Source organism: Triturus cristatus, chromosome 1_2 (assembly GCF_964204655.1).
Source record: "Triturus cristatus chromosome 1_2, aTriCri1.1, whole genome shotgun sequence".
NCBI classification, from domain to species: Eukaryota; Metazoa; Chordata; class Amphibia; order Caudata; family Salamandridae; genus Triturus; species Triturus cristatus.
This window is the reverse complement of record NC_140580.1, coordinates 771,375,265-771,403,192: the sequence shown is the minus strand read 5'-3', so window position 1 is coordinate 771,403,192 and position 27,928 is coordinate 771,375,265. Positions and strand designations below refer to the sequence as shown.

The following is a 27,928-nucleotide window of genomic DNA, read 5'->3' as shown; positions in this document are numbered from 1 at the left end:
CGACCCTCGTAAAAAATGGTTAAAACCGCTGTTTCAACGCCTTACTTGTGGTAGGTCTGCAGAGGCGATTCGGGCACTAAAGACCAATACTTCTGAGTTGTTTGCGGTGAGCACAGCGAAATTCTTGGGCTGGGTTTGGATCATTAGAGCCCATGAATAGCTAGAAATGTTTGATCATGCGATTCGTCCTTAAAAGCTTCAATCCAAAGTTGGATATTGCACAGTATATTAAGATGGTTTTATTTATTGATTTTATGTTTTTAAAAAAAAAACTGTATACATAAACGGATCGTCTAAACATAAATGGGATGTTTGACAAGGATTATTTTTAATGTATAGTTTTTATTATGTGTAAATTGGTTAGTATGTGGCGTTTGTAATGTATGGCCTCAACTGTTTGTGTAAATTTTGTTGTCTTTTATGATTTTATTATCGAAATAAAGACTTTAAAATCTGAATCTGAATCTGAATTAACATAAAACTCATAGTGTCTTATTACTCAATCTAATTTGAAAGATGTAATATCATCCGTAAAAGAAATTGAACTAATCATTAAAATCTCGCAAAGTTCACAGGCTCAAGGCACTGTTGGGTTATGTGCTGATATATTAAAGGCTGCACCCAGGGAATGGGCCAAAATTGTATCTCCAGTCTTTGCCGCCATAATAAAGGGTCACAAAACTAATGAGTTTTGGAAGGGGGTCTATATGATGCCAATATATAGCACAAGGTGCACACTCTTCACCTAAAAATGATTGTATGATTACTATATCGGACATCCCTAGCAAAATATATGCTAAGTGCTAGCTACACTCCTTAGAGGTTTTGCTGAGAGAAGACGAAGTCTAACTGATGGCCCAGCTGCCTTTAGGAAACACTTCCCCATGATGGATGGGTGTTTTGCCCTACAATCAATTGTGGAGGACTATACTGTCAAGAGGAGGGTATCAACTGGGGTCAGATCCAATTGAATTGTATCATCAGCATAAACGATTGACAACATAGGTTCACCACAAATTTTAGCGGGGAGAGAGTGTTTGATTTAAAACTTAAGGTGCATCCGCAATGTATATAGAGAAGAGGAGAGGTGCCCACATACAGCCCTGACATAACCCGCTTGGTGTATAAATTATTTGGGTCAGTAAGCCATTATTTCCAACTACCACTCTTGTCCAGGCGGCATCATGTAGTTGCTTCATCAATTTCAATAGGGCCGGTAAGATATTTCAATGTTGCATTTTCTCCCACAAGCGCTCACAATTTATGGTATTGAATGACGTAAATAGATCAATATACGCAGAATAGATCGGTACCCTCCTCTTGAGAGTATAGTCCTCCACAATTGATTTTAGGGCAAAACACCCATCCAACATGGGGAAGTGTTTCCTAAAGCCAGCTGGGTAAATATGAACAAGGGCGCAGGACGAAGGGGGAACAGGTAGTACCTCGAGACTACAGGACCAGAGATGCGGTTTCCATAAGGGCAGCGCAAGGAGTGTGATGATACCTTCTGGTGGGGTTTGCCCCTCCATGCCCATTCTACTGGCAGCTAGCAAAGAAAAGAATGGCTGCATCAAATAACCAGTGCTGGTATATAATAAGTTGCTACTGCTGCATGAGGTGCAGGGAGACTGGCAGCGATAAACGTCTGCCCCTCGAACTCGTATAGATGACACTCTGAATAAGGGGGTGCCACACTACCTCTATATCGTCCCCTCCCCCTGGAACTGATTGGGTGTCGTCTTTTCAGCAATTCTGTTGCTTTGTCTTCCTGTCTGAGAGTCCCCACCCCCACGCCCCCTCTCACTGCTGATCACTCAGATGTAGGCTGAGGCTGGGATGGAGCAGTGGATTGTGATAAAGCGCAAACATAGACAATGGCCACAGATGTAAACAGTATGGGTGCTGTGGAACACAGAGACACATGAACCTCCACATCAATGAGGGCAACAGATGGTGAAGCCCTTGTGCATATTGCTAAACCTGATGCATCCCAAGAGCTATAAGTAATACTAGAGAGGCCTAGAATTTAAGATTGTCACAGTGGTTCAAGATTTGGGCCTCTTCAGTGCAGATCAGACCAAGCTGTCTGAGGTGATGGTGGTGACAGAGTCTGCAGTGTCCATGGGATGGCCATCGGTGAAGGAGCTTCAGGAACGTGTTGGACCTCCAGAGAGAGTGATATTCCTGGAGCAATATCCTGAAGTATAAGAGGGGTGATGTTGGAGAAACAGTGCTGAGTCATAGACCTACTGGAGTAAATGGAAGGACCCAGCATTGAACTGTATCTGGCTATTTTCGACATAGCTTCTCCCAGGTGCCTATGTAAGGGCCTTATTCTGATATCGGCCGTCGGACCACCTACCGCACTCGCGGCGGTCAGGAGACTGTCTGACAAGAAGTCTGACAGCTGAATTGTGGAGGAGCCACCACTGAATAAAGTTAGGCTCAAGTACTTATGGCCACTTTCCAACAAATCTCCAATCTCCATATCGCATATAAGATGGAAATGGTCCATGGGAACTGCCGCATAGTCTATTAAAGATTATCTACCATTATCGAATCTGTTTCTCCCACGTTGATCTCTCTTTGTCCTCTCTTTTTCTTGCTGGACCTCATTGAGAGATGGTGCACTTTGAACTATTGCATTGGGTAGCTTGCCTCGATTTTCTGCTATTAGATATATTAGATCTCTAAAAAACTTCTCTTGGGATTTTTTAGGGGGAAAATATGAAGTCACAATTATTAACTCCATTCTACTGCTTATAGTACTACATCTATTAGACTATTAGACATCTGTATTCCAGTTTTTTTTACGGTAATACAATCAGTGAATTCTTACATTATTCTCACGCTTCTCAATGATTTCCCAACATCTACTGAAAGCATTAGCCCACCTAATGTCTACCATACTTACATTTTGCTGCTTTTAAAGAACAAGTGAGATAATCATTAATCATCTGTTTCCCATGCGTCCTGCAATGCCACAATAGTAATGTTTTTCCGTGAAAGCAGCGATGTTAGGAATTTCCAATTTGTCTTCAGGCCTGCAATATTCCATGACATGTTGTGCATAAAAGGTTGTCAGGGCTTCAGTAGTAAAATCTTTGGGACTGGATGGTCCAGATTTATGGCTGCAGATATTCAGGTCCAATCTTTTTGATTGAGGAACCTTCTTTATCATTGGTATAAATATGCCTTACAGATGCCGATTTCGTGATTATAATTAGTTCACCTGAAGGTTTATTATTAACTGGGGTAACGTTGTTACCTAATCTCTGATCAATAGTATGCCTCCAGCATTGAGAAGTACCCTATTTCTCATTCTTCACTGGAAAGGGCTTGCCTTATCCATTTCAACTTTTCGTATACATCATAACCTGAATGCCTCAAGTCATCAACTGAGGCTAATACCTCATTAGCAACAGATCTTGAGTGAAAATAGACTAGGGCATGTAGCCAGGTCATATATTGCTCATTTTCTCATGGGAGATAAAACAATTTTATATCATTTAAGGATATTTTAGAAAGCTTTTGGAGTGATTTAAAGACAGAAAGTATTTTTGAGCTTTTTAAGTATGCTCATGACTACAATCTGCAAAGAATTCCACTATTTTAAGTGCACAAACTTTTGTTGGGCAACTTACTAAATGATTCCCACTTTCTACTTCTCCTGCACATTCTGTTACCACTGACATATATAACCCTGATAAACCCTCCTTGATATTCGACTAAATAATTGGGAGTATATTAGATACTGGAGTAGGCTCTAATGGCACAATCTGATTTAATTTGCTTGCCACTAATTCTATTGGTAAATTTGGGGGCTATTTTCCCCCTTTGTTCACTGATGTTTTCTAAAATGGCTGGGGTAGATAGGTGCTCTACTCTCATGAGTTCTAGCTCCAGGGTTCGTGATGTAACATCTTTTAAGTGATTAACTACTTCTGATGTTATCTCTGGTCTTCGTTCAAATTTCGCCTTTTTCCCAGAGTATATTGGAAAGAATTAGGCAACAGTTGAGTTCAGCACCTCTTTTATTCCTTTTAGACCTGTTTCGGATTGGATCCTCAGTATAATTTAGAGTTGACAAATCAAACCTAATTACTCTTCTGCTTTCCTAGAGGTGTTTTTTATTTTTCTTCTTCTTTTGTCTTGGACAGGGCCTCTTTTGTTTTTGTGATTGAAAAATAGGAAAGACTTGCTCAACTACCTTAGGTTGTATTTTTGGGTTGTACCATATGTCTGACTTTCTCCTTTACTAAATACTAGGGGCCGGATTCACAGAACTAACTTAAGACAAAATCCTAAACTTACTACCATTTTCGTATTCACAGAAGGCACTTACTCATTTTGGTATTCACAGAAGACACTTACTCACTTCGGTATTCACAGAAGTTAGGAGTCCTAACTTTAGGACTCCTAAATGCCTTCTGTGAATACCGAAAGTATTAAAATTAGGATTTTTCTCAGTTTAGGAGTCCTAAAGTTAAGAGTCCTTACTTTACTACTACTAAATTGAGAAAAATCCTAATTTTAAGGCTTTTGGTATTCACAGAAGGCATTTAGGAGTCCTAAAGTTAGGAGTCCTAACTATACTACTACTAAACTGAGAAAAATCCTAATTTTAAGGCTTTCGGTATTCACAGAAGGCATTTAGGAGTCCTAAAGTTAGGACTTCTAACTTCTGTGAATACCAAAATGAGTAAGTGCCTTCTGTGAATACCAAAATGAGTAAGTGCCTTCTGTGAATACCAAAATGGTAGTAAGTTTAGGATTTTGTCTTAAGTTAGTTCTGTGAATCGGACCCTAGGGGTGGGCGGAATTTGCGAAAGTGACTTTCGCAAATTATCGCGAAAATGTTCAAAATCTCCTTAAACACGCGGAAATATCGCGAATATGCGGAAGTTTTTTTCCCGCCCGTTCGCGGTATTTTCTGCGTGGTCGCGGCTCACCAACTTACCCATGCGGTTGCTCGCGGGCGCGGCCATCTTGTTTTCACTTTTCTCGCGGTGCATGATCGCGAGAAGAAAGACGTGATCGCGCGACCAATGACATTACTGCGGGTGCGAACTGTCGCGAGACAGCGCAAATGGCTACCAACAATCCAACATCTCGTGGAGAACGTGACCGGATCGGGAAAACTTGTCGGCGAACACGGGGATTCAGGTAAGGCGATCGCGCGCGCGCAAGAATGTATTATTTTACAGCGCGAGCAAGAAACAAATTATCGCTAAGCTGCGGAATGTGGAAATTTTGACATTTTCGCGCTATCCGCGGAATGCGAAAATGTCAAATTATCGCAATTTCCGCGAGCGGAACGGAAATTTAGCCCAGGCCTAATACTAGGGATACTACTTCCTTCTTAGTACATAAGTTGTTTTTGGGGTAGCACCAACTTCTTCTTGTATACTACACCTTACATTTGGAGAGCGTCTATGGGTATCTGTCCCAATCATTGCCGTCTGAGTCATTTTCTTGTGTCTATCACTGGAATAAAGTTCTCCCTCTATACTCTGGGTAATTTTTCCACTCTCCATATTCTTTTGGGTTTCCAATGTCAACTTTAAATCCCAGGTCTTAGACTCTAGTATATGCTGTAATATGAAAAGATTTGCATCACCATTGTGGTCGGAGTCATTCACTAATTTTGCCAAGAACTGAACCACAGATTCCAACATTTTTTTACTGGGTATATCAAAGTCATGATATGTACTATTTCACCTGTGCTGCTCTCCTTGCTGTGTTCAGTTTTGTCACCTTCTAGGGGTATATCATTATTTGCTGGTATACTAGTCTCATAGGAAATGTCACTAATATCACTCAGCAATCAATGATCCTGCATGTATGGGAGGGATATTTTACTCTGTTTCCTGCAGTAGCCTGCCCCCTTAGTTGGATTGTGGCTCATACCTCATATGGGGCAAGAACTCTGGTTAGTTTCCCATTATCTTAGCTTCCCCCCGAGCGTAGAGCATAATGGCATGTTTTCTAAAGCTTTCGCGGCTATGTCATCAGCATTTGCTATATTCTCCAAGCTTGATTTTTCACTTAAAACATTAAATCTGACCTGTTAAATCTCCAACACACTGGCATCCTTTCCTTCACTCTTACTAATTTTAGAACCTACTTACAGCATAACAAGTGCTAGCAGGTCTATAACATTTGGCTCAATGTCCAGGTTCTATCATCAGAGACTGTGCGCATCGATGGAAAAGGTTTACTTCTGAGTGACGATGATGGTGACACAGATATTATACTCTTACTACTATCTATAACTGTGTTTATACTCATAGTAGGTGGACCCTGTCTCTTTATTAGGGAATAAAGAGGAGGGAGAACTCCCCTGTGGAATTACAGCAACATCATAGTCCTCCATCAATCATCTTCCTTTGTATTCTTTCTTTTGCAAGTCATTTTCTTCCGATTCGCTCAATGATTTTTTAGAGATCACTTGTAAGAGAGATGTTCTAACTAGATCTCGGAATGCGGAGGATTTTAACTTTTGAACCTTATTTGGGATGTTATTCTGAGTGGCCCACTTAAAAACTTATTTTAGGACACATAAAATCTTTAATTGAGCATTTTCTGCTCATATGATTTTTTGTTGCTCGATCTATTTCTACCTGCTTGTTATTCTGGATTTGACATTCTATTCCATTACCCAAAGGCTCTCGCTTGCATTATTAGAGAGATAATCTTGACTATTTAGTGTACTCCTCATTGCTTAATTACCAAATATTTCATTTATCTTTATTTTTGTCTAGGGCCACATGTCAGCTTTTTTGCCTTAGCTTTCTCTATAACTTTACCTGGCTTATCTTTAGGAACAAGTGAGTACAGACATTGTGTCAGTTCTGTCTGCCTGTTTTTAAGAAAATTATGCTTTTTTGCTAAATCCTTCTTCTTCATTATCCTTGTTCTAATATTCCGTATAGGATTTTTGCTCTCTAGGGTCTGCTCCTCCTGAACATGGTTACCAATGTTACTTTGTGATAGGTTAAGTCACTGCTGATGATAGTTTACACTTCACCACTTTTTTGTCTCATATGTTACTAAGACGTTACCCAAAATATTTTCTGTTAAACACCAAGATGGATGAGTCTGTATTGAAGTAAGATTTCGCCATTTGGAGAAACTGATTCACGAACTTAAAGTGGTTGCCGGCTGTGGCGCACACAGCACTGAACTTTGAGTAATGAGGGCAACAAAGACACTCGAAGTTGCCAGACATTTGCCTCTCTGATCAGCCCCTACTTAACATCCAACCCCCAAACCCTGTTGGAATTAGCAACTGCCCCCTACCATAGTGCTGTCACACCTTGCTGCTTCCCTTCCTGGAGCTCCAATCCTAGTGGCTCACCTTAGGGGACCCCTAGTGGCAACTGACATGGGGAGCTCCAATGAAATCAGCTGGTATGTGCCCCAGACATCAGGGCAGACTGGGCAGACAGACTGGGGGAGCAGGGCCAACTGGGCAGGCTTACAAACAAAAGGTAGGAAGCAGGACAACCAGGTCTATTAGGGCCTTGGTTGTTAGGGGACGTAGGTCTTACACTGGAGAGGCACACGGGGCACGAGGACTCCAACGCATAGCCATGCTATTAAGTTGGGCTGGTGCATACACAGCTCACTCCACTCCTTTGTGCCTCCTCATCAGCCCTCCACTGTTGATCTACACAATGAACACTATGGTCTCACTGGGGGTTCCAAAACATCGATCTCAACAGTTCAACAGTTCAGCAGAACTCAACAACTGGACCCAGCGATTGCAAGCAGGCAGATAGTTAAGCAGTTCTTAAAGCATTTAGAAAACTCAATAGACAAAAGAGGAGTAGGCCACGGCCAGGAAATAGTGCACAGGCATCTCCTCTACCTGCCCACTGATTTAGGTAGATTTGGACCACCCTGCAGATAAAAATGAGGGTATTTAAGTGCAGGCATGAATCTGGCTTAGTGCAGAAGGGGACACTCTTGGCGGGGAGTGCTGCAGCACAAACCACACAGGTCACTAAACCGGCCGCTTATGCACTACCGGCCTTCTACCCTTCGCCATGGCACCTACTGTGCCACTGCTCACCTAAAGCTGACTGAGGAGCCCCCCTCTGCACCTGCTGCTGCCATCTGCATCTGCTATCCTTCTTTTGCTCACCTCAGGGCCTTGCTGTAGAACTGTCTAAAATAGGCCACCTGATGACTTAAAGTACCAGCTCATATACTGGCAGCATGTAAAGCGTAGGGCAGATGGTGATGGCAATGCATGATGTGACGATGTGGAAGCACGAGGTGAAAGCTGGCAGAAGCAGCCGCTAATATCAGAAGGGCAGCAAACGGTAACAGTAATAGTATGTGGAAAAGGACTGCATGGCCAGTACAAAAGACCCCTCACCCTTCTCTCAGCTTCCTGCTGCTTCACTGCTTCGCTGCCTCCTTGCTCTTTCCTCCTTGTCACTCCTACCCTTGCGTTCTCACATACACACAGCGCGCGTCTCCAAGTAAGTGCTGTATGGCTACTAGAAATTCAATCTAGCCTAATCTGATTATCTCTCAGCCACTAATATAAATGATCAAGGATGTAATACACAATGCTTCTATTATGTGAATGTCCATTTCGTCACTACTGTAGTATTAACAAGGACACAGAGGCATAGCTTAGTTAGTGACATTAGAGGGATGAGAATCTCAAATTTCCCAATAAGAAAATGAGTGGGCCACAAGATGAATCAGTAGGATGCCCAAAGTTCGAGATGGACTCTTTCCATGAGCAGCAGGGTCAGTACTGATTTGCATTAGGTGGGCTTCTGGTGCTGATTTAGAGTTTGGTGGACAGGGTACTTAATCACAAAGGCGACAGGGTTCCCTGTCCCCCAAACTCAAGGTCTGCCGACCTGATTTTGAATCTCCCATGGTATGAGAGTGTTTAGTTTTTATTTTTCGAATGCAAACTTCCTCTTTAGGAGCTTGTTTTTGAAAATTTAAAAACTTTGGAAAAGTCTGATGGCAGGCCTTAATGTTTACCAGAGCCATCCATCAAACTTTTCCTACATTGACAGGCACTACCACGACTGCAGTTCCTGCCGGTGTATAGAGATATCTGTGAGATCTATAAACTATGCTCGCTAAGTAAAGGCAGGGTGGCTGACGTAAAGTCCTCCGCCATCCTGTCTGCCTTCACTCTGTCCACCAAAGCTTAAATAAGGCCCTTTGTCTAGAGTGGCATAATGGGCAAAAAACAATGATTTGGAAACCAACCTAAGCAATTGCCAGTGGTTATATTATTATTTGCAAGCATTCGTCCCATCACCTTTTGCGTGTTTGATTGCCAGGAGTATGGCTGGAAACCTCAGATTGGCGCAGCTTTACAAGCCTACTACTGCCAATGTTTGTTCAAAAGGTAGTATATTTGCATCTATTCAAGAATACTTATATGGGTGCATATTTGCTACTTTTTTGGTACACCGGTCACTTTATATACTTAGGTTTTTGATCCGAAAAATCTCCTAGTGATCATCGGGAGATTGAGAAAACCCAACACAGACATAGAAGACCCAACTCAGGGCACTCAGACCCAACTGCCCACCCAAGAGTTCATTTATTTGAGGGGTGTCACACCTCAAACACCCCCCTTGAAGCCACTCCCCTGCGTGGATATCTGTACTGACAGAGAATTAAAGTGTGCCACACCTTAGTCAAACGGCTCAAAAGCACATTTCGTTCTTGGAAAGTCACTGCCACTCCACTCTCATGTGATGACTCCGTAGGGCTCGCTCTCAAATTGCACCTCTTGAGTACTGAAGTGACTGCCAACCTCGTACTGGTTAATAAGCATAGGCAATGCAAGGGACAGCTATCTGTTGAAAATAATGTCTTTCTTGGAGCATTACATTAAAATACTCAAACCTTATGGTAATTCCAAACTGTGGAGGCAATTGCATCACTCCTGTAGGAAAGTAGGACCTGCTTCGTATGGTTACCCCCACTTTTTGCTAAATGTGATACTGTTTTTGACTAGTCTGACTGGGATCCTGCTTATCAGGACCCCAGTCTATCTGCTTTCTCCCTAAACTGTTATGTTATGTACTTAGGTACACTCTAGATTGGATACGAATATGTGACATTACAACACTATCGAAATGACCGTGGAACGTTACATCACAGTTTTTACAACGCAAGTCGTTACAACGACTTGTGTTGGAGGGCGCTGGACTTAGGAATAGTATGATTTACTATTCCAACACCAGTCTACGTACAGTAGGGAAGGTGTTGGAATAGTAAATCATACTATTTGTAAGGATTAGAGCGCCATACAGCCCAAGTCGTTGTAACGACTTACGTTGTATTACCCGCTATGTAAAGGCATTGCGATGCAATGCCCGCGTGGTGATGGATGTTTCCTATTGGATACTGGGGTGCCCTTGTCAGTCCCTAGTATATGGTACCCATGTACTTAGGGCATAGGTACCCCAGAGGCCTCATATGGGCTGAAGCATGTAGTATGCCACCCATGAGAGTCCATGCAAAATGGAACTACAGGTCTGCCATTGCAGCCTATGTAAGTTGGTGCATGCACCACTTATTTAAGATATAGGTTTACTATATCTAAGGGTCACTACACTTAAAACCTATAAGTTACCCCTATAGCAGGCCTTAACAATCCTGCAGGCAGGATGCTTGGTTCTACGTGAGAGGGTGCCACTGCATGATCAGGACACCCCAGCAGCCTACAGAGTCCATTCTCCCTAGTTGTTAGTGCAGCAACCATTTACGAGATATAGAGTGGCATTATGCGACCGCGTGATGACCAACTCTAAAACGGCTGAAAGTAACCCTATTGGGTTTGGTGTCAAACATTGTGGAATCATACCCCCACACCGGTAACTGGTGTGGGAGGTATGATTCCACCCCTCAGAAGCAAGCTTCGTTTGGTCCCTGGTGTTCCCGGTACCAGCCTTCTAGTCCCAGGCAGCACAAAATGGTTGCTGCCGACCAGAGACACATTTCTTCCCTCCTGCTGCTGAGCCAAGCTCGAGCAGAGGGAGGTGGAACAATAGGCATCCTGTCACAGGGAGGTGTGGCCACCTCCCAGGCAGGATTTAGTGTATTAGGACTGGGTGGGTGCGCTTGCCAGCGACCGAAAGTCTGCATGAGGGGCACATTTGGTGTCCCTGTGCACAGTCCAGTTCAAACCAGTCCTGGGGGCCATTGGCTCCTGCTCTGGCGTGAAACTGTACAAAGGTAATGGGAGTAACCTCCCCCCTGTCCAGACCCTCCCCTGGGAGGGTCCCCTGAATCTGTCCAACCCTCTCTCGTGGGTACAAAAGGGCTTACCTGGCTGTAGAACCGCAGATTCAACGTGGACAAGATTCTGAACCAGAAACCACTGAACTTCGACCGTCTGGACACTCTGGACTTTGCTGGACTTCGTTTGGGCCCGACTTCGTCTCCGTTTCAGTCTGAAGCATCGCCTTTGCCCATTCACCATACAGGCTCCATGCAGGATCTGTGGAACATCAAGGACAACTGAAGATATCTCCCTTGGAGTGAAGGAGTCATTCCCCTGTATTCGCAGGCACCACATCACGACTGACTGGTCTGCTGCTCCTGAGCTCCTACGGACTCCAAAGGATCCAGCAACAGAGGATGTGGGTTCTTATATCCCTCAAGGTCCGAGCTTCCCTCTCACCAAGCTTAAGGACAGAAACCCTTGTGGGGGCTGCAGTACCTGTATCCCTTTGCACTGCGTTCATTTGCAATTGCATATGCTTGGTGGCATTTCCCGAACAAGTGCATTGGGCTCTGAATAGCCCCAACCTCTAGCACCATTTCTTACCAAGAACTCCGGCCTCCTCACACCGAGGGCTCCGTGGGCTGCTGTTTGGTGAAATCATTTGAGGTCCTCTTGCGACTCCTGTGCCTTCCACTTGTGGGTCCACTTGAGGGTTTACTTTGCTTTTCTTGGATCCCTCTGGTTGCTCCCATCCTGCTCTGACTCCCCTTGCTTTGGTGAGTCTCCTGGACCTTGCTGGTCTGAACTGTAACCTTCCTTGACCTTCTGTGTGGGTTGCCGTTGCCAAGGCTTGGTGGTGCTCCCGCCAGACAGCAACCCCTCAGCACTCAACATCCTTCATTGGACAGCTTGTATCCGACTCCTGGTCATCCTTGACATCTCCTAGTCCCCATAGCTGTGGAGTCAAGAACTCCATTGACGCACCTGAAGCACCCGACATCAGTGGGCATTCGGTGGGCATTCGTCTACCGAGCCCCTGGTGACTCCTGAGTGACCCAGACTCTGTCCCCTCTGCTTTCAGGTACTCTTTGACTAGAATCCACCTTTGGATTCCAGTGGACACTTTTCTTCCTTCCAGCAGTGGCTCTTCTTCGAAGTCCTTCATTGAGATCGACTGCAATTTCCGACGCCACTTCAGACCTATGCACCCGGCTCCCCCGGGATAGGTATCTCTGGTACTTCAGTATCCATGGGTGGTGTGGCTCTCCAACCTCCTAACTTCCACTGGGTTTCTTCAAAGTCCACTGGGAAGGGTCCTTAAACTTTAAAACTTCAACCGCGATTTCCCCATAGAATTGTACGGAGCACGTGGTCGTGTTCCCACACTGCACCCTTCCTCTGTGTGGTCCCTACTTACTCACCTTGGGTGGTTCCATGAGGTCCCAGTAATTCTACATCCTCTAGACACTGTCTTGACTCGAGTCGTGGTTCTTATAACACTATTTTAGTATATGGTTTGGTCTCCCCCTGGAGCCCACTGTGTATTAGTGCTATTTACTATTGTTTCTGTGCTACAGTATTTTGTGCTTTGTGATTATCTACATGTAGGAGATACTGTGTCGTACTAGAGAGTGTTATATTTATACATATATATTTTTATAACTACTGTGTGGCTCTCCTTTCATTTAACCAATACTATACTGTTGCATTCTGGTAACTGCTTCACATTCCTTCAAGACTAAACCTGAAGGCTGCTCTCCACAGCTACCACTTGGATAGTTTTCTAAGGTTATCTATGACCTCTTAAATCACCATATGGGTTGTTTGAACTGGTGCAAGGTGCCCACTTTAATTAGTGGACAGCATATACCAGGCCAACTTCTAACAAATCCTTACAGCTGCACAGATACAATATGTTTTTAAAGCTTATTTTGAATGGCTGAAGAAAATGTAGGTGGTGTTGGGTGACACAAAGGAAGGAGCAAACTATTAGGGACATCATAGGGTCACAGAAAATTACAAACACTAAAGTGTTATGAAAGGAGAGCAAGAAGACAACTACAACCAATGGGATAGAATGAAAAGGAGGCCACTTCTCATTAGGCACTCAGTAAACAACAATAGGGAAAACAAACTGGATATGTCAGCTTACTGACAGCTTCACCTCTCTGCCGCTTTATGCCACACCCCTTCTAGGTCTAGATATGTTAAGCACTTTCATATTTAGGTGGACTCCCAGCAACCACCACAAAACCACATGATGGTAAGTGAAATGAAGCGGGTACTCCGGAGATGTAGAGGATCATCCAACTCTATGAGTAGCTACTGGCAGGCCACCTACCCAGCAGTAACTAACACTGTCCCTCCAGCTATAATATTTCACCAACAGCAACACTCATATGAGCTCACACCAATCCAGAGCCTATCTACCTGAAGGCAATAGGCCACCCATCTAACTCACTTTCAAACACAAAAACACATACACATGCACTCTTCCACTTAGATACAAAACACACACACTTCCACACAGAGATAGACGCCACACACATACGCACACTAATACAATAATAGAAAGCACAAACACTCAAACATACACATACACACAGATACAGTGCCCACTTACACACATACACATCTTCAGCAAAGCATCAGCAAAGTCTTTTTTTTGGCCAAACTTCCCCTTGTCTTGATTTTCATCCTCTGAATACATCCTCTGAATACTCAATAAAAGTTAAACGTTTCTGCTGCTTTGCTATCATTCCACTGATTCTTAAAAACCTCAACAGCCATCTATATTTTCTATATCCATCTCTAAGAGGCTAATTTAGAGAAAGAGGTCAAAGGGAAAAAACTGTGAGTCATATCTGCCTTCTCCCAAGCTTCCAAGCCATATAAGGATGACCAGGCAAGATGGCCTTTCCAATCACAGAGGCTTTCAACACTTTGCCATCTGGAATGTCATAGGAGGTGTTGGCAAAGCCCAAAAACGCATTTGACTGCCGGCCCAATTTGGTCTGCCCTTGCATACTCTGTTCAAGGCTGCAAGGAAATCCATGATGGTCTTGCATTGAAATGCAAGCATGTGTCATTGGCATGCTTGAAAAAAACTTTCATCATTTCAGAGACAAACTTAAAACCTGACTTAGCCGTGTCTTTGCTCCTTAATATCACCAAAATCTGCATCCCTTCCACCTGTGGTCCCATCTGTAAAGCTTACACTAATTAAGACACTGTTGTTCACCTTTCTCAACTATCTTCTCTTCACACCTTGAGCATGTTGGGTTCTCTCCAGAATATGAGTATATCAGGTTAGGTTCTTTCCTGGATTTAGTTTTAATAATCTGGTAATGATTTTCTGTGTCCTGGAACTTATGGATCCATTTACTTATGGTGTGTCTCAGAGCTTAATGTTTGGTCCTCTACTCTTTCCACCCTACAATGCTAATTTCTATGCACATTACCCAGATTTATTTCTCATTGCGAGCACTTGCTGATTCAATTCTAACTCGCCTTTCTGCCCTTTCTTACAACTTACTCCACAGCTGCCCATATTTGGTGATCACTTGACTCTACTTTGACATTTACAAAAACACATTTCTTTGGTGTACCATTCATGGTGGGGCCCATTCTAAAACTGCATTCATAAATACAACATGTCAATCTGACTTTGGCTACCGCAAGGAGACTACCAATAACAGAGCTAAATTTAACTGGCTTCTACTTGGGGAACACCAGTTGCATTTCTCATAGTGGGCCACACAAATGCAGCACATAAAAATACTAATAAATTATTGTTTTCATTGAAGATCTCACTAACAGTGCTTACTCTAATTGAGCCTTATCTATACTATTGACTTCTTTGCCTACCAAACTAGGTAGCGCAAAGGAACACTCACATATATCAACGCCACCAGAGCATTATCAACAAGACTAACCTAATCCACTCTGCCTAGGCACATCGTGAACAGCAGCAACCCTTTCAGCCCTGTGTTGGTCTTACTAAGGACATAAGCATCTTTTCCAGCAAAGACTCAATAACCACATACACCATACCTGGGCACAAGCAAAAACGACTATATCTTCCCCAAGTTGAACCCACCATCTACACCATTAACTATACAGACGTCACTAACTCCACCAAGTACATCAGCTGTGCCAGCCTATCCTGAACAAACAGATATCACCAAACGTACTAACCAAATATGGTCCCCACTAAATTATGTAACACCACTCTGTCCCAACAGGGAACCACCCACTCAAGTGTGGTAGCACCAATGGCACCACAAACAACTTCAACTCATCTGAAATCCTACTGAAGACATGATTAATAGTCTGAAACTGACACATAACACATCAATAACACCACCAAATCCATCAATCCTACCTGACTATACCAAAGACAACCATGTCAGTGCTACCTGTGTTCCACCAAGAACATACTCAGCTGTGTCAATGCCACATGGGGCCCTCAAAATGCAACACGAACCACAGAACCAGCACTGTGCAATCCCTGTAAATTAGTTTTAGTAGGTATATGGAAAATCAGAGGTCCTACAGGTGGCCCTTTTATCTCAATAAAAATATATAGGCTCTCTTGGATAACCTTGGGATGACTGGTATTTTATTGTACATGATTTGCCTAAATACTTTTGGCTGTTGGGATATACATTTGGTTAATAACATTATTTAACTTTCTGCATGTATAAGAAAAACAATAGAAATTTGATTTATGTTTGTAGGTAGTTAAATCTTTGACTTCATATAGCTTTTATTTTAGGTTGTTTTACTCTGGAAAATAAGGCTCTCTGGGGTAGGCACTCTCTCACTATGCACCACAGTTCCACCCACAAGTGTGTTCAAACCATCCATGCCTCACACACTTTTGAATACTTATGAACCCAGGCCCACCCCTACCAGTCATGTGACCAACGTGACTTTTATACCCATGCTCCTATCTATTCCTTTAAAACTGCCCTCAAACAAAACTTTCTTTCATATAGTCACCCTGTAATAACAACAGCCCTATAGTGATGTCATGAGCACATGGCGGTGCCCTGACCATTATCTGGACTTAAATGCCTAATTTAGAACTGACATCACAGTGACAATGAAAAATCATCTGTCTTTTGAGTGTGTCTTATAGGTGACAGATGTGTCTGCCTCTACCATGGGAGGAGAAACTTCATATAGGGGCGAATTAAAGCCCCTGCAGTCCCGGAGGTGCAAGGAGGACACCACCCTACAGGGGGCCCACATTCTGACTCAGGTCTATGAATACCTGTGACACAGGGACATTTCCTTATCCACTGGACCCCTCAACACATTCTGTGGTGTAAGAGGGGCATATTTTGCATTACGCCACTGACTTTGTGGGGGGAGGTCTTTTGTCAGAAACTCCCCCTCGCTGTTGGTGGAACTTTTACCATCTAAAATGGTCACTGACAATTGCCCACCAAAGTATCACTCTTAATTATTTTCCTGGAAGTCTGCCACCCTTCCCACGGCAGTCCTTGAGATAACTTTGCTGAACATGGTGGCCAATGTGCCACTGTTAATGTGTGGTGGAACCTCTGCCATCTTTGGGAGAGTTACTACAGCACGTCTGCGAACCTCTACGTTTGTCGACCAGGCTGCGTGAGATGTAGGTGGGAGTTCTATAGTTTACTGGAGGATTCTCCTTTACAGCCCTTCTCTATAGACCCTAAATTATGGCTAGGGCTCCCGTTCCGTCTGTATTTATCCATACTTATTTTGAACCCATGCTATTGGTATTTATCCTTATTTATTTTGTGTTGTGAGAGTAAATGGAGTCGTAAAATGGTACATTTCCACCTATATTTAACTGACAAACTTGCACTTATACTTTGATGCCTGTCTCGTTTTGGCAAATTAGGAAGCCAAAAATAACAAAACACTACACCCACAGGTAAATATTCGCATTATATACACATATGTTAAGCTATGCCTGTATTTAAGGACATCTCTTCCCAATTTTTACCGCTCGTGGCTCAGATGTTGGCCTGCAATTCATGTTGGACAGCATATTAAGTCACCCCAAAAGTAGCAAAATTGTCTGTATTAGTCTGCATTTAAAAATAAATACAGACAGAAAACACATTGTTTTCACTTTGTATGTATCTGTAAACATCAGTAAAAACGGAAAACTGAGAGCCATAATTATGGTATGCTATTTTATGCAGCATCTGTAAAGCATTTCTGTTTCATATACTCGGTGAGCAAATAAATATACAGAAGCATAAAACATATATGATTTACCTCGGGCTGCGTGGAAGGCATGTTCGGCTCCGCAGTCTGCTCTTCGGACGTCGTTCCTTCTGAAAGACATGAATGGTACAGTCCTGAGCTCTCGCATAACTATCCAGGCCTGACTAGGCAGGTGTTAACGCCTCGAAGCCTGGCGGCTCTCTGCTGACGTCAGCAGCCCGGCGTGTGCTCACTGACCTGGCAGAGACATGTATTTGAAAGATATTCAACGTAAACCCGCACCTTCTCCGTGTATGAGGTGTTGGGGTTTGCTGGCTGCGTCTTTGCCGTTTCTGCGCTGCTGACAGGGCAGTGGACCGGGCGCAGCCCTCTGCCCCCTCCCTCGCCCACACACACTCTATATACCCCCCAGATGGTAGTCTCCCAGCAACTCGGGGTCAGAAGCATCAGTCAGAGCACAGATAACTCTCAGAAATGTTCAGTGATACGCCAGTGGGGGCCTTCTCTACTAATTATTAATCCCGTCACTTAACAGCTTCTATCGGCTGCAGCCCGCGAGCGGCCTGGCCTGAGAGGTCGGGGACTGCCCTGCTTAGCGCTGCGTTGCATTGGTTGCCTGTGTAGCGCTTTATACCGACCTAACACGGCGTTAAAGTCCCGAGGGGGACAGAAGAGGTACATAAGTGGGAACAGGAGAATCAGGAAGGAGGGCCCTTGTCAATGCACCTAATAGAGGTCATAAGTGGTTCTCCGACTGCCTGCTGACTGAAGGCCACGGTTACCACACAGCGGGAGGGTGGTAGCGTTTCCGAGTCTTGAATACTTTGTACTACCAAACAAGACTTGCATATCCTGCGGTGGGCGCTGTTGCATTGCATGAGCCTATGTAGCCCCTACTCAGCAAGGCCCTGCTTGACTCAAGGTAAGGTACCAAACTGGCCACCGTGGCATCATCATGTTGCATCCGAAGAAGCAGGAGAGAATCAGTCCAGGCCCATATAATCAGTATCTGGAAGAAACAGGGCCTGACAGGCATTTTTGCCACCAGGCATTTCCCTGGTTGGCTGGACCTTGGAAGCCAGTTTAAAAAGCCCAGGGCCGCGGCTGCAGCCTATGCCACTTTACACAGCTCCAGAGGTTAATTGTAGCAGGGCTGGGGGAGGCTTCAAAAGAGAGGAAGCGAGGAGGAAGGCACAGAGAAAGTGATCGGAGAGAAAAAAAGTAGAGCGAGAGAGAGAGAGAATGGATGGATGGAAAGAGAGAGTTTGTGCAAGGAGATGAAGGGAGTGGGGCTTGTTCGAGCATTTTTACCAGGGCTGCTTTTGGTTCCCCAGATCCTCCCAACTGCCTTCAACGGCCAAACTGACTCAGCTCTTCGACAGTAGCTTCCTACCACACATGGAAGTGTTTTACCCCACAGGCATTAGAAGTTCAGCCCCTATTAGTCAAGCACTGCAGCGTTTCCAAGTCTGTACACTATGAGTGGCTGGCAATGAATAACGCGAAGCATTTATAACACGTACTACCCTAGGAGTTCTCTTGGTCCAGGCCTTAAAGGGTTACCTTGCAATAAGAAGGGTTGAGTGTCTTTTTAAAGATAGTGTGGCTAAGCCAATGTCTTAGCGCATCTGTGGAGGAATTGTTGGCTGGTCCCTGGAGTGAGCTAGCTCACTACTCTCGAATTTTAGCTTCAGTGAGGAATGGCCAGCAATCTGTTGTCCGGTATAGAATGTCAAGTAAATCGTTTTCAGAATACCGTTTAACATAAATATTGTGTCCTAAATATCATCTATAAAATAATCATTGCATTGGAGTTAGCAGTGCTTAATTTGTGAAAGAATGAGTTCTGATGCCTAAAGCTCTACTCAGAAGCCCGCGGCCAGTGCTAATAAATGGCGCTGTGTGGAAATCCAAGACTGCGTTATCTCGAATTCACCTCAGACCTTTTCAATCCACTACCACACATCCCCTGCCCCTTTTTCTCACTGTTTGCAGGTTCATGCTTTCTCCCTTTCTGATGGGTTTTCCGTCTTTTTCTTTCCCGTTTGTATATTTATTCCTTTCTTGCTCTCTGTAAAATTCTGATGAAGAAAAATGAGTGCTGGTACCCAAAAATGAGTGCCGTTGACTTCCATTGGCAACCACTGGCTCAAAGTAAGCTGTTGGTAACGTACTTCAACCTCCAGAAGACAACCTTAAAACAAATTCTGTCCTACACTGGTACCCAATGGACTGCTCTTCTGGCTGACGTGAAATGATTCTACTCAGTTACCACCTCATTGAGATAAACTCAGCACACTCGGCTCTCTGGATGCAGGCAATCTGAGAGGCTGGTAGATCTGTATAGAGGCAGCTGTGGCAGACCTGTATTGAGGTGGTTGTGGCAGACCTGTATAGAGGCAGCTGTGACAGACCTGTATTGAGATGGCTGTGGCAGATCTGTTTAGAAGCGGCTGTGGCAGACCTGCATGGAGGCAGCTGTGGCAGACCTGTATTGAGGTGGCTGTGGCAGACCTTTATAGAGGCAACTGTGGCAGACCTGCATGGAGGCGGCTGTGGCAGACCTGTATAGAGGTGGCTGTGGCAGCCCTGTATAGAGGTGGCTGTGACAGACCTGCATGGAGGTGGCTGTGGCAGATCTGTATAGAGGCGACTGTGGCAGACCCGCATGAAGGTAGCTGTGGCAGACCTGTATGGAGGCTGCTGGGGCAGACCTGTATAGATGCGGCTGTGGCAGACTTGCATAGAAGCGGCTGTGGCAGACCTGCATCGGGTTGGCTGTGGCAGACCTGGATAGAGATGGCTGTGGCAGACCTGCATGGAGATGGCAGTGGCAGCCCTGTATAGAGGCAGCTGTGGAAGACCTGCATAGAGGCAGCTGTGACAGACCTTCATAGAGGCAGCTGCCATAGTCATGCCTTGAGTTAACAGTGGACTCAACCTCTCATGTTGAGTGTGCTGGAGAGAGCAGAGGCAGAACAGGTCTAAATTTATATAGCTAATATTAACAACTATAGGTTCCTATTCCTACTTGTCTGTTGGGAGGCATATTGGTGTCAGAGGTATGGTTCTTTACTTTGAATGCAGGAGATATTTTTAGCTGAAGGTTATAGGAGATTTCGCTTCTCCTTAGTGATGAACATAACTTCCGTTGTTGAGTTGTTCACAGTGACGGCTACACCGTTAAGGCGGAGGAGTGTCGCCCCACTGACTTCAATAGGAAAAATAAAATGATAATAACGTATCATTATTATCATTTTATTTTTCCTATTGAAGTGAGTGGCTCTCGGGGCAGGCGGGGGGACAGAGCAGGGAAAGGAGTGGTTTGCACTCCTTAAGTGTGCATGACTGCTTGGCTGGCCTTCTCGGGCCGGCCAAACTGTCCTGCTCACACTTTGCATCTTCCCCACCAGGCTTGCTTTACACAGCCTGGTGAGGAACATGCAAAGTCTTGTAGTTTACATCTGAGTGCTGTGGTTCCAGTTCTCAGAGCCAGCAGCTGAAAAATAAAATTATATTTTAATATTGTTTTATTTTTCAGCTGCTGCCTGAGCCAGTGTGTGCAGGGAGGGGTGGGCCAGGCCATGGGAGGGAGGAGGAGGAGTCGTAGATGTGCACTTTTAAGTGCGCATGTCAGTTTAGGCTGGCCAAACTGAAATGCGAACGTAGGTTTCTCCAACCTGGCTGTATTGCTCAGCCGGGTTGGAGAAACAGCACATTCTCCCTGTGCCTCAGCGAGTGTTGATCCAGCCTGCTCAGGGCAATCCCCACAGTGCTCTCATGCTTGAGAGGAGTGTGGGGATTGGCTGGGGAGTTTGTGATGCTGGCCCAGGGACTGTTGGGACCAGGAAGTGGAAGGAGACGAGCGCGAGGGGGCTGGCAGCACCAGGTATGTTTAAAAAAAATTATCATAATTATTAACCCAATGCTCCCCCACTCGGGCCCCCTCCCCCTCTCACTCCTTGCATCCCCTCCACCCGGCCTACCACTCTACCGCCACTAGAGGAGCCCTGTGGTACGGTGATGCAGGTTGAGACTACCTGGGATAAGCTGGAGCCTATTAGAGCTTTTTTGGGTTCTGCAGGAAAAGAAAGATTCACACCAAAGAATGGTGGTTTTATCTGCATGAGCCATTGTTACCAGTGTGTCCAGTAAGTACAGAGGGGTCTGTTGTCACCCACTGCGGACAGGTTAAGCATTACAACAAGCAGTTGTCCCCCTAGATGGTAAAGTAAGGTCCCAAAACCACTAAGTGCACCTTCTGTGTTAAGCTTGTGGTGAAAACCCATTTGAAAGGGAGAGTCGTCCAAGTCATGCTGCAGTTGGGAGACAAACATTTTCTCCCTGACTGCGGCCAGACAGGTACAGTAGTGACAGTTCGAAGAGAGCCCCTTGTTACTAGTGCTACATGGGGTGCAAGGTTAGTGCTGTTTCACCTCCTGGGGATTTTCAGAGATACTTAAAATCGCCTGCAACAATAGGTGCAGTCTAAAAGCTTGTGGGCCAAATGGGCAACTCCAGACTTCCCGAGTGGGCTGTTGGTCTTTTCCCTCTTTCCATGCTACGCAGCTCCACTTTATGAGACTATCACCTGCATTGTCTCCTGTTAAGCTTCCAAGCACTAAAAGCTTAGGGGTTCCTCTTAATTCACACAATACCCTTTACAGCCAGTAATGACTGAGTTGCTGATCTTTTCTCCTGACTAATCAGTTTTCTGTTTTTTGATATAACGATTGATTAGCATCTGAACACTAGCTTGCATCAGTTTTGCTTACAAGTGCGTACAATCATCTAAGCTTAATAAATGACCTGGAGACACCGACCTCATCACACAAAATAATCATCCTTGTAGTTTCCTGTGTCCAAGGGCTTGCTGAAGGGTACTTCTCCCTGTGTGTCATAGTAAATACAGCTGACACCCCACCCCTCACATGCTTCTCCTAGTCCATGAATAACTCAGTTAAGTGTTTGTCAACAAATCACATTCACCCTGCCTTTCGACTCTGCCATCTGCTCTCTGCAGAGGAACACTAGCATCTCAAAGTCCAGTGAATCAACTTGCAAGTTCATGCACTGCACACTCCTCTCCCCCTTGCTGTGACTTACTGTTTGTGCTGTGCTGCACTACTTGTGTGAGTCCTAAACTGGGGTGTCTCCACTGCTAAGGCGGAGGAGGAGCGTCGCCCCACTGCTCTCAGAGCAGTGAAAAAAGGAATAAATTAAATGATAACAACTCAGTTATTATCATTTTATTTTTTGTAGCTGTGGGGCTGAGTTCCGGCGGGGCAGGACTGGTGTCACTGGGGTGTGGGGAGTGGTGGCAAACTCCAAGTGCACATGACTGTTTGGCCGCCCATCTCGCCCCTTTCTTTAAACAAGCCTCATTTAAAGAAAGATGCACGGCGGCCATCAAAGTGAAAGCGCAGCATGGGGCGCTTTTACAAAACAAGAATATGCAATTTAATAGGTCTTGCATTGCTAAATGTTTGAGCTATTGGTGTTGTAAATAATAATGCAACACCAATAGCTCAAGCTTTCTGTAATGTGAGGCCTATTGCATTGTAAATGCTTGAATTGTTGTAAGATAATTTTTTAGAGTATCTCCTGTCTTGATATATTATATGTAATGTATTGTTGAACGCTAATGTATTTTAAGATTGTATTATACATATGTTCTTAAATGTCTTTTCAGCCCTGACGAAGTTCTTGTCCAAAAAGAACGAAACGCGTTGGCTGCTCGGTGCTTTGTTTCAAATTAAAAAGAAGAATAAAGAAACTTGAACATTGTTTATACTGGATGGACATTTATAAATTAAATTTTTTCTGGATTTTCTGGATTTTTGAATTAGTTGGTGCAACCTACAGTTGGTAGAAGTTTATGTTGATCATTTGGATCGCCCCTTGGAAACGGCATGGGTGGTAGTGGTGTTGCACACCGTGAGAGCAAAATGCTTGAATGTCAGTTTAATTAGAGGAGGTTAGGCAAAAAGTGCGTTGTTACTTGTCTAGAGGGAGGTCTGTCACACACACTTTGTGGTGTGTGTTGAGTTGTGATGTTTCCTTTCTGGTTCTAAATTCTATAATTCTTACCTTGGTCTGATCCTCCAGGCATTACCGGGAGCCCACCTCTGCAACATAAACAACATGGTCAAAAAAAGATGTTATTTAGGACAACTGTACTAATAACCCAGCATTCACACAATTATTACTATAATGCCAAGGTCAAATTCAAGTCTCTTACCACAGTGCATCAAAATGTACATGAGAAAACACGTACCTACCTCACACATCAACCGACTACAATATTATTACAAAATTCATATTGATACAGACTACCACTGTCATAAACTACTTTAAAAGAAATAACATAAAGACACCACTACTCTCACTACCACTCATGCACTATCACAATGTGAAACAACCACCATAATATACCACACAACTGTTGTAAAAGTAAAACATACCACATCATAGTGCAGTTCCCGTAACAATTTAGAAACAATCCCATGTAATATAAACATTACTCCAATATAATTCAACCAAACCTCAACTGATGAACATAAACACAAAGACAAACCTATAGTCAGTCCGAGTATGACAAGCATGAATACATGTACTGTTATACACTGTCACCATTTAACATTAAGGTGCCGATTTCCATTTGGTCGGAAACAGCTCCGACTGTCGGTCTGAGCTGTTCCCACCACATCAAAATGTCCTGTTCAGATTCCTTTCCGACTGACCCATTTTGATGGGGTCGGTCGGAATGGAATCCAAACCGGATTTCCGAATGTTCTCCGACAGGCTCGGAGAGCCTGTCTGCCAGTCAGAAAGCCTCCAGTAATCCCTCGGTCGGCTCTTTCCGCCCGAGGGATTATGATGGTGCCCCCCTGTTGATCCCTGCACCCAGTAGCAGGCAACTTAAGGTGCCTGCCACGGGTGCAGGGATGAACTGCACCTCAGCTCTTTGCAATGAGATCATGCATTCCGGTTGGAATGCATGCGCCCATTGTAAAGAATAGGTATGGGACCGAACAGTGTTCATTCGCATCCTAATTGCTTGGTTGGGACCGACGACAGGAGGTTGTTCGGTCCCAGTTCCCAAACAATGTCGGACTGACTCAGGTACGTCCGACATTATAATTGGGCCCTGAGTAACATATGGATCACCATACACCATAAACTCATACTTCCAACTCATTAAATACTCACTCAGTGACTGATTCACAAAGGGCCTAAACACTGATGGTAGAGGCCCGCAGTTGTGGGGGAGTCTCTGCAATCGTGGCGGAATCTCCGAATTGAGAATGATCAGTGGCAAGATTTTGCTCGAAGTGCAGAGTCTACCCCATAACTGCGTGGCGTCCCCCATGATTGCCGAGGCCCTTTGTGAATCCGGCCCATAAAGTGCAACATATATCTAATGCAGTGACCATCTTGTACTTAATCTTGTATCATGCAGCCAGGCCCTGTGCCAAATCCCACACTGCAGCTCATGACTGACTATATAGAGGGTGTCATTTTATTTAGGCAGACCTATTGGCTGGTCAAAAAGTCACCAATAACTAAGTTCAAATGTAGATTTCATAAATTCATACATTGCAATGTTTAATAAAAGTGATTGCCATGAAATATTTTCAATAAAGCCTGTTTAAAAAAACCTTATCATGTCTTTGAGTCTTTTTAAAAAAAATTTCAGGGCACAAAGTGGAAGCATAGAACCAACTACTAAGGATCCCCACATTCCAGCTAAAGAACATACAGCTCCAGCTCCGAGTGCTCTTAAAAAATATAGTAAGCTCATCTGGGTACATGGATTTAATGACCCAGAAGACTTTCTTTTTATTTTTATTGTTGCTGGGGGGTTGCTGCACTTCCTGCAGCCCACCACAACATTAAAATAAATGTTTGGTGTGTCCCTGACTTTTGCTAGGGGCACCACCAGGAAGAAAATATATAGTTAAAAAAGCCCTAAGGTGTTATGGGGTGCTCCTTGCTGGAGCAGTAAATAATAATTGATCGGCTCCTGCTGCTAATTTATGATTCATTTTTTAGTTAATATGTCTAATTTGAGTGCCTTGGTGACCACCAGTGGCACCCATAGTATTTTCCTAATGTTAGGGGCAATAGGGCTTGCCCCACGGCCCGCAGCCAGCACCCATCATGGGTGCCGGCTGTGGGCCTTGCGGCTTCGCTCATTGTCCCCAGGCATTTTTTCTTAGCACTGGGTGCCCTTGTTCCCCCTGTGTCATGAAGAACATAGTATTCATTGGAGGGGCTGCAGGGGGAACCCCAGGGCCTATGTGGCTCCTGCTGGCTCCTTTGGCTCACACAATGTCTCCTCACTGGGTCCTGCCAGGGAAGCCCCGAGCCCTCTATGGCCCCATCCAGCTCTCTGGCCAGCACCATACTGGTGCTGGCAGGAGCGGCTCCTTTACTTTGCTCCAGCCCACACGTGAGCTGCTTTCTTCAATGCTCTTGCCATGCTGGAGCAAAGTAAGGGTGGGCGGAATTTGCGAAACGGCAAAAAATCTCCGCAATCACGCGAACTTTCGCGTGATCGCGGAGATTTTTTGCTGATTAATGCGTTACTGAATTTAACCTTCAACTCGGGCACCTGCTTTAGTTATATCTGTAAGTGCTTCCTGTTGGGTTTTAATTTTTGTGACAGAAGCATCGTGCCAGAATGAATCCTACCCTGCATATTTATCCAAGAAGATGCCACCGTTTTGTGCAATACCTCTACTCAACTGGAGTACTTTCTACTGGCTAAACAGTAAGTGCTACCTCGTTGGGTAAATGTATAGTGCTTTTCCTACACTACAGCTGCGTAAAGGGCCAGAAGAGTTGTCTCCAGCGACCATGTGTGTCTGTAACTTTGCCACCGCGCCGATGGGCGCCGGGGTCCCTCGAGTGAGCTGTCCATCATAGTGGGGAAAGTGCGGGAAGACGTTGCACACCGCCAGTGTGTGGGGCGGGGCTTCTATGCAGTTCACATGCCTCTTGTTTATAAAGGGTCAGAGACCGACCAGAGCAGCAGATGAGGAGACAGAACCTCCTGGTGTCAGGAACTACACGGGGATTGCGCTCGAGAAACCCATGGATGCACAGATCTCCATCAATGATTACAGCAAATTGCTGATGGTAAATATGGGGAGAAAGCACACCTGCCTAGCCTCCACCGTGCTCACGAATCTTTTGTGCTGATTAATGCGCTACTGACTTTGATCTTCAACTCGGGCACCTGCTTTATTTATATCTGTAAGTGCTTCCTGTTGAGGTTTAATGACGGGAGCATCGTGCCAGAATGGATCCTGCCCTGCATATTTCTGTTCCGCCGCGGATCGGGAAAGTTTCGACATTTTCGCGTTCCGCGCGGAACGCGAAAATGTCGAAATTTTGCAATTTCCGCGAACGGAATGGAAATTGTCACCCACCCTTAGAGCGAAGTTGTGCTCCCTGCCCAGGAGGGTGCGGACAGGGAATGGATTTCTATTTCCTGCTCGCACACTTCCAGGCTAATCATATTACATGGACAAACACACACATGTATTTTGTGTATAATTTAACAGAACCAAGACTTATTTCCATATCAAGTGAAACAGTAGGCAAAAAATGGACTGGAGTACGAACTCAAGCAATTCCACACATCAGCTATTTGTTAATTTAATGGGAGCTCTCAACGAGATTGCTGCTCAGCGGTATATCACATATCAGACTCCAAGGACAAACCTACAGGGCAGCTTGAAAGTGTGGTGTAAATCTTTAGTGGCCTTGAACCTGAATAGGCCCCTTGAAATGGCAATGTTGTCCTAATAATTACAAACTGGCAATATTGAGATTTTGTTTTTTAAAACCATACCTGCCTTCACATTGTACTTTTGTAGACCTTATGAAGATTGCTAGCCTTGTTGGGATTCAACCTCATGACCTTGCCGCTCACTGCTTCTTCAAAGGTGAAGCCTCCAATTATTGATGAGCCAAATAGTTGTCTGGGAGCAGGAGAATGGAGCAACAATGCTTCTGGATCAGTAATTTTGTGAAACATTGTTCAGTGAGGAGAGTAGGACCGATGCAACACACCAGCCAAAGTACCTGAAACCCTGATTTCAGTCACACAATCCTAGCAGAAATGACTAGCCCTTCAAGAACAAAGTTTGACGTGCTGTATCTTGAAGCACAACCTCAGTGCACATACAAATCCAGAAGAAACCAGAATGGATCCTCTGCAGAGAAGGCAGGACCTACATTTCTTAGTGCCACATACATGATTTACTCTTGTGGAGAAATAAATCTGCTGTTTACTGTCAGACTCTGAAGATTTGGAATGTCCTGTGTTTCTGATCAATACTGGCCAGCTTCTTAGCAAATTGATTTGGAAAATGGTACTGCAAAATGAATTGTTCAATCCAATTTGTTTTACAAAACTTAATTGAGGGAGAACTCCTTGTAAACCCTACTTGAGAGGTTCAGGCT

At 44.5% G+C, this 27,928-nt stretch overlaps 1 protein-coding gene across 2 annotated transcripts in view; it reads right to left on the bottom strand.

The window, feature by feature from the left end:
* FRMPD2 (FERM and PDZ domain containing 2) overlaps nucleotides 1-27,928 on the bottom strand; it is a 503,133-nt gene that overhangs the window by 158,043 nt on the left and 317,162 nt on the right. For both annotated transcript variants that reach the window (XM_085608774.1, XM_085608775.1), the window contains exons 32-33: nucleotides 23,543-23,580; nucleotides 17,504-17,562 (exon numbers count right to left, since the gene is read on the bottom strand). In XM_085608774.1, coding sequence (XP_085464900.1) covers nucleotides 17,504-17,562; nucleotides 23,543-23,580 — 97 coding nt within the window. The remainder of the gene's footprint in view (nucleotides 1-17,503; nucleotides 17,563-23,542; nucleotides 23,581-27,928) is intronic.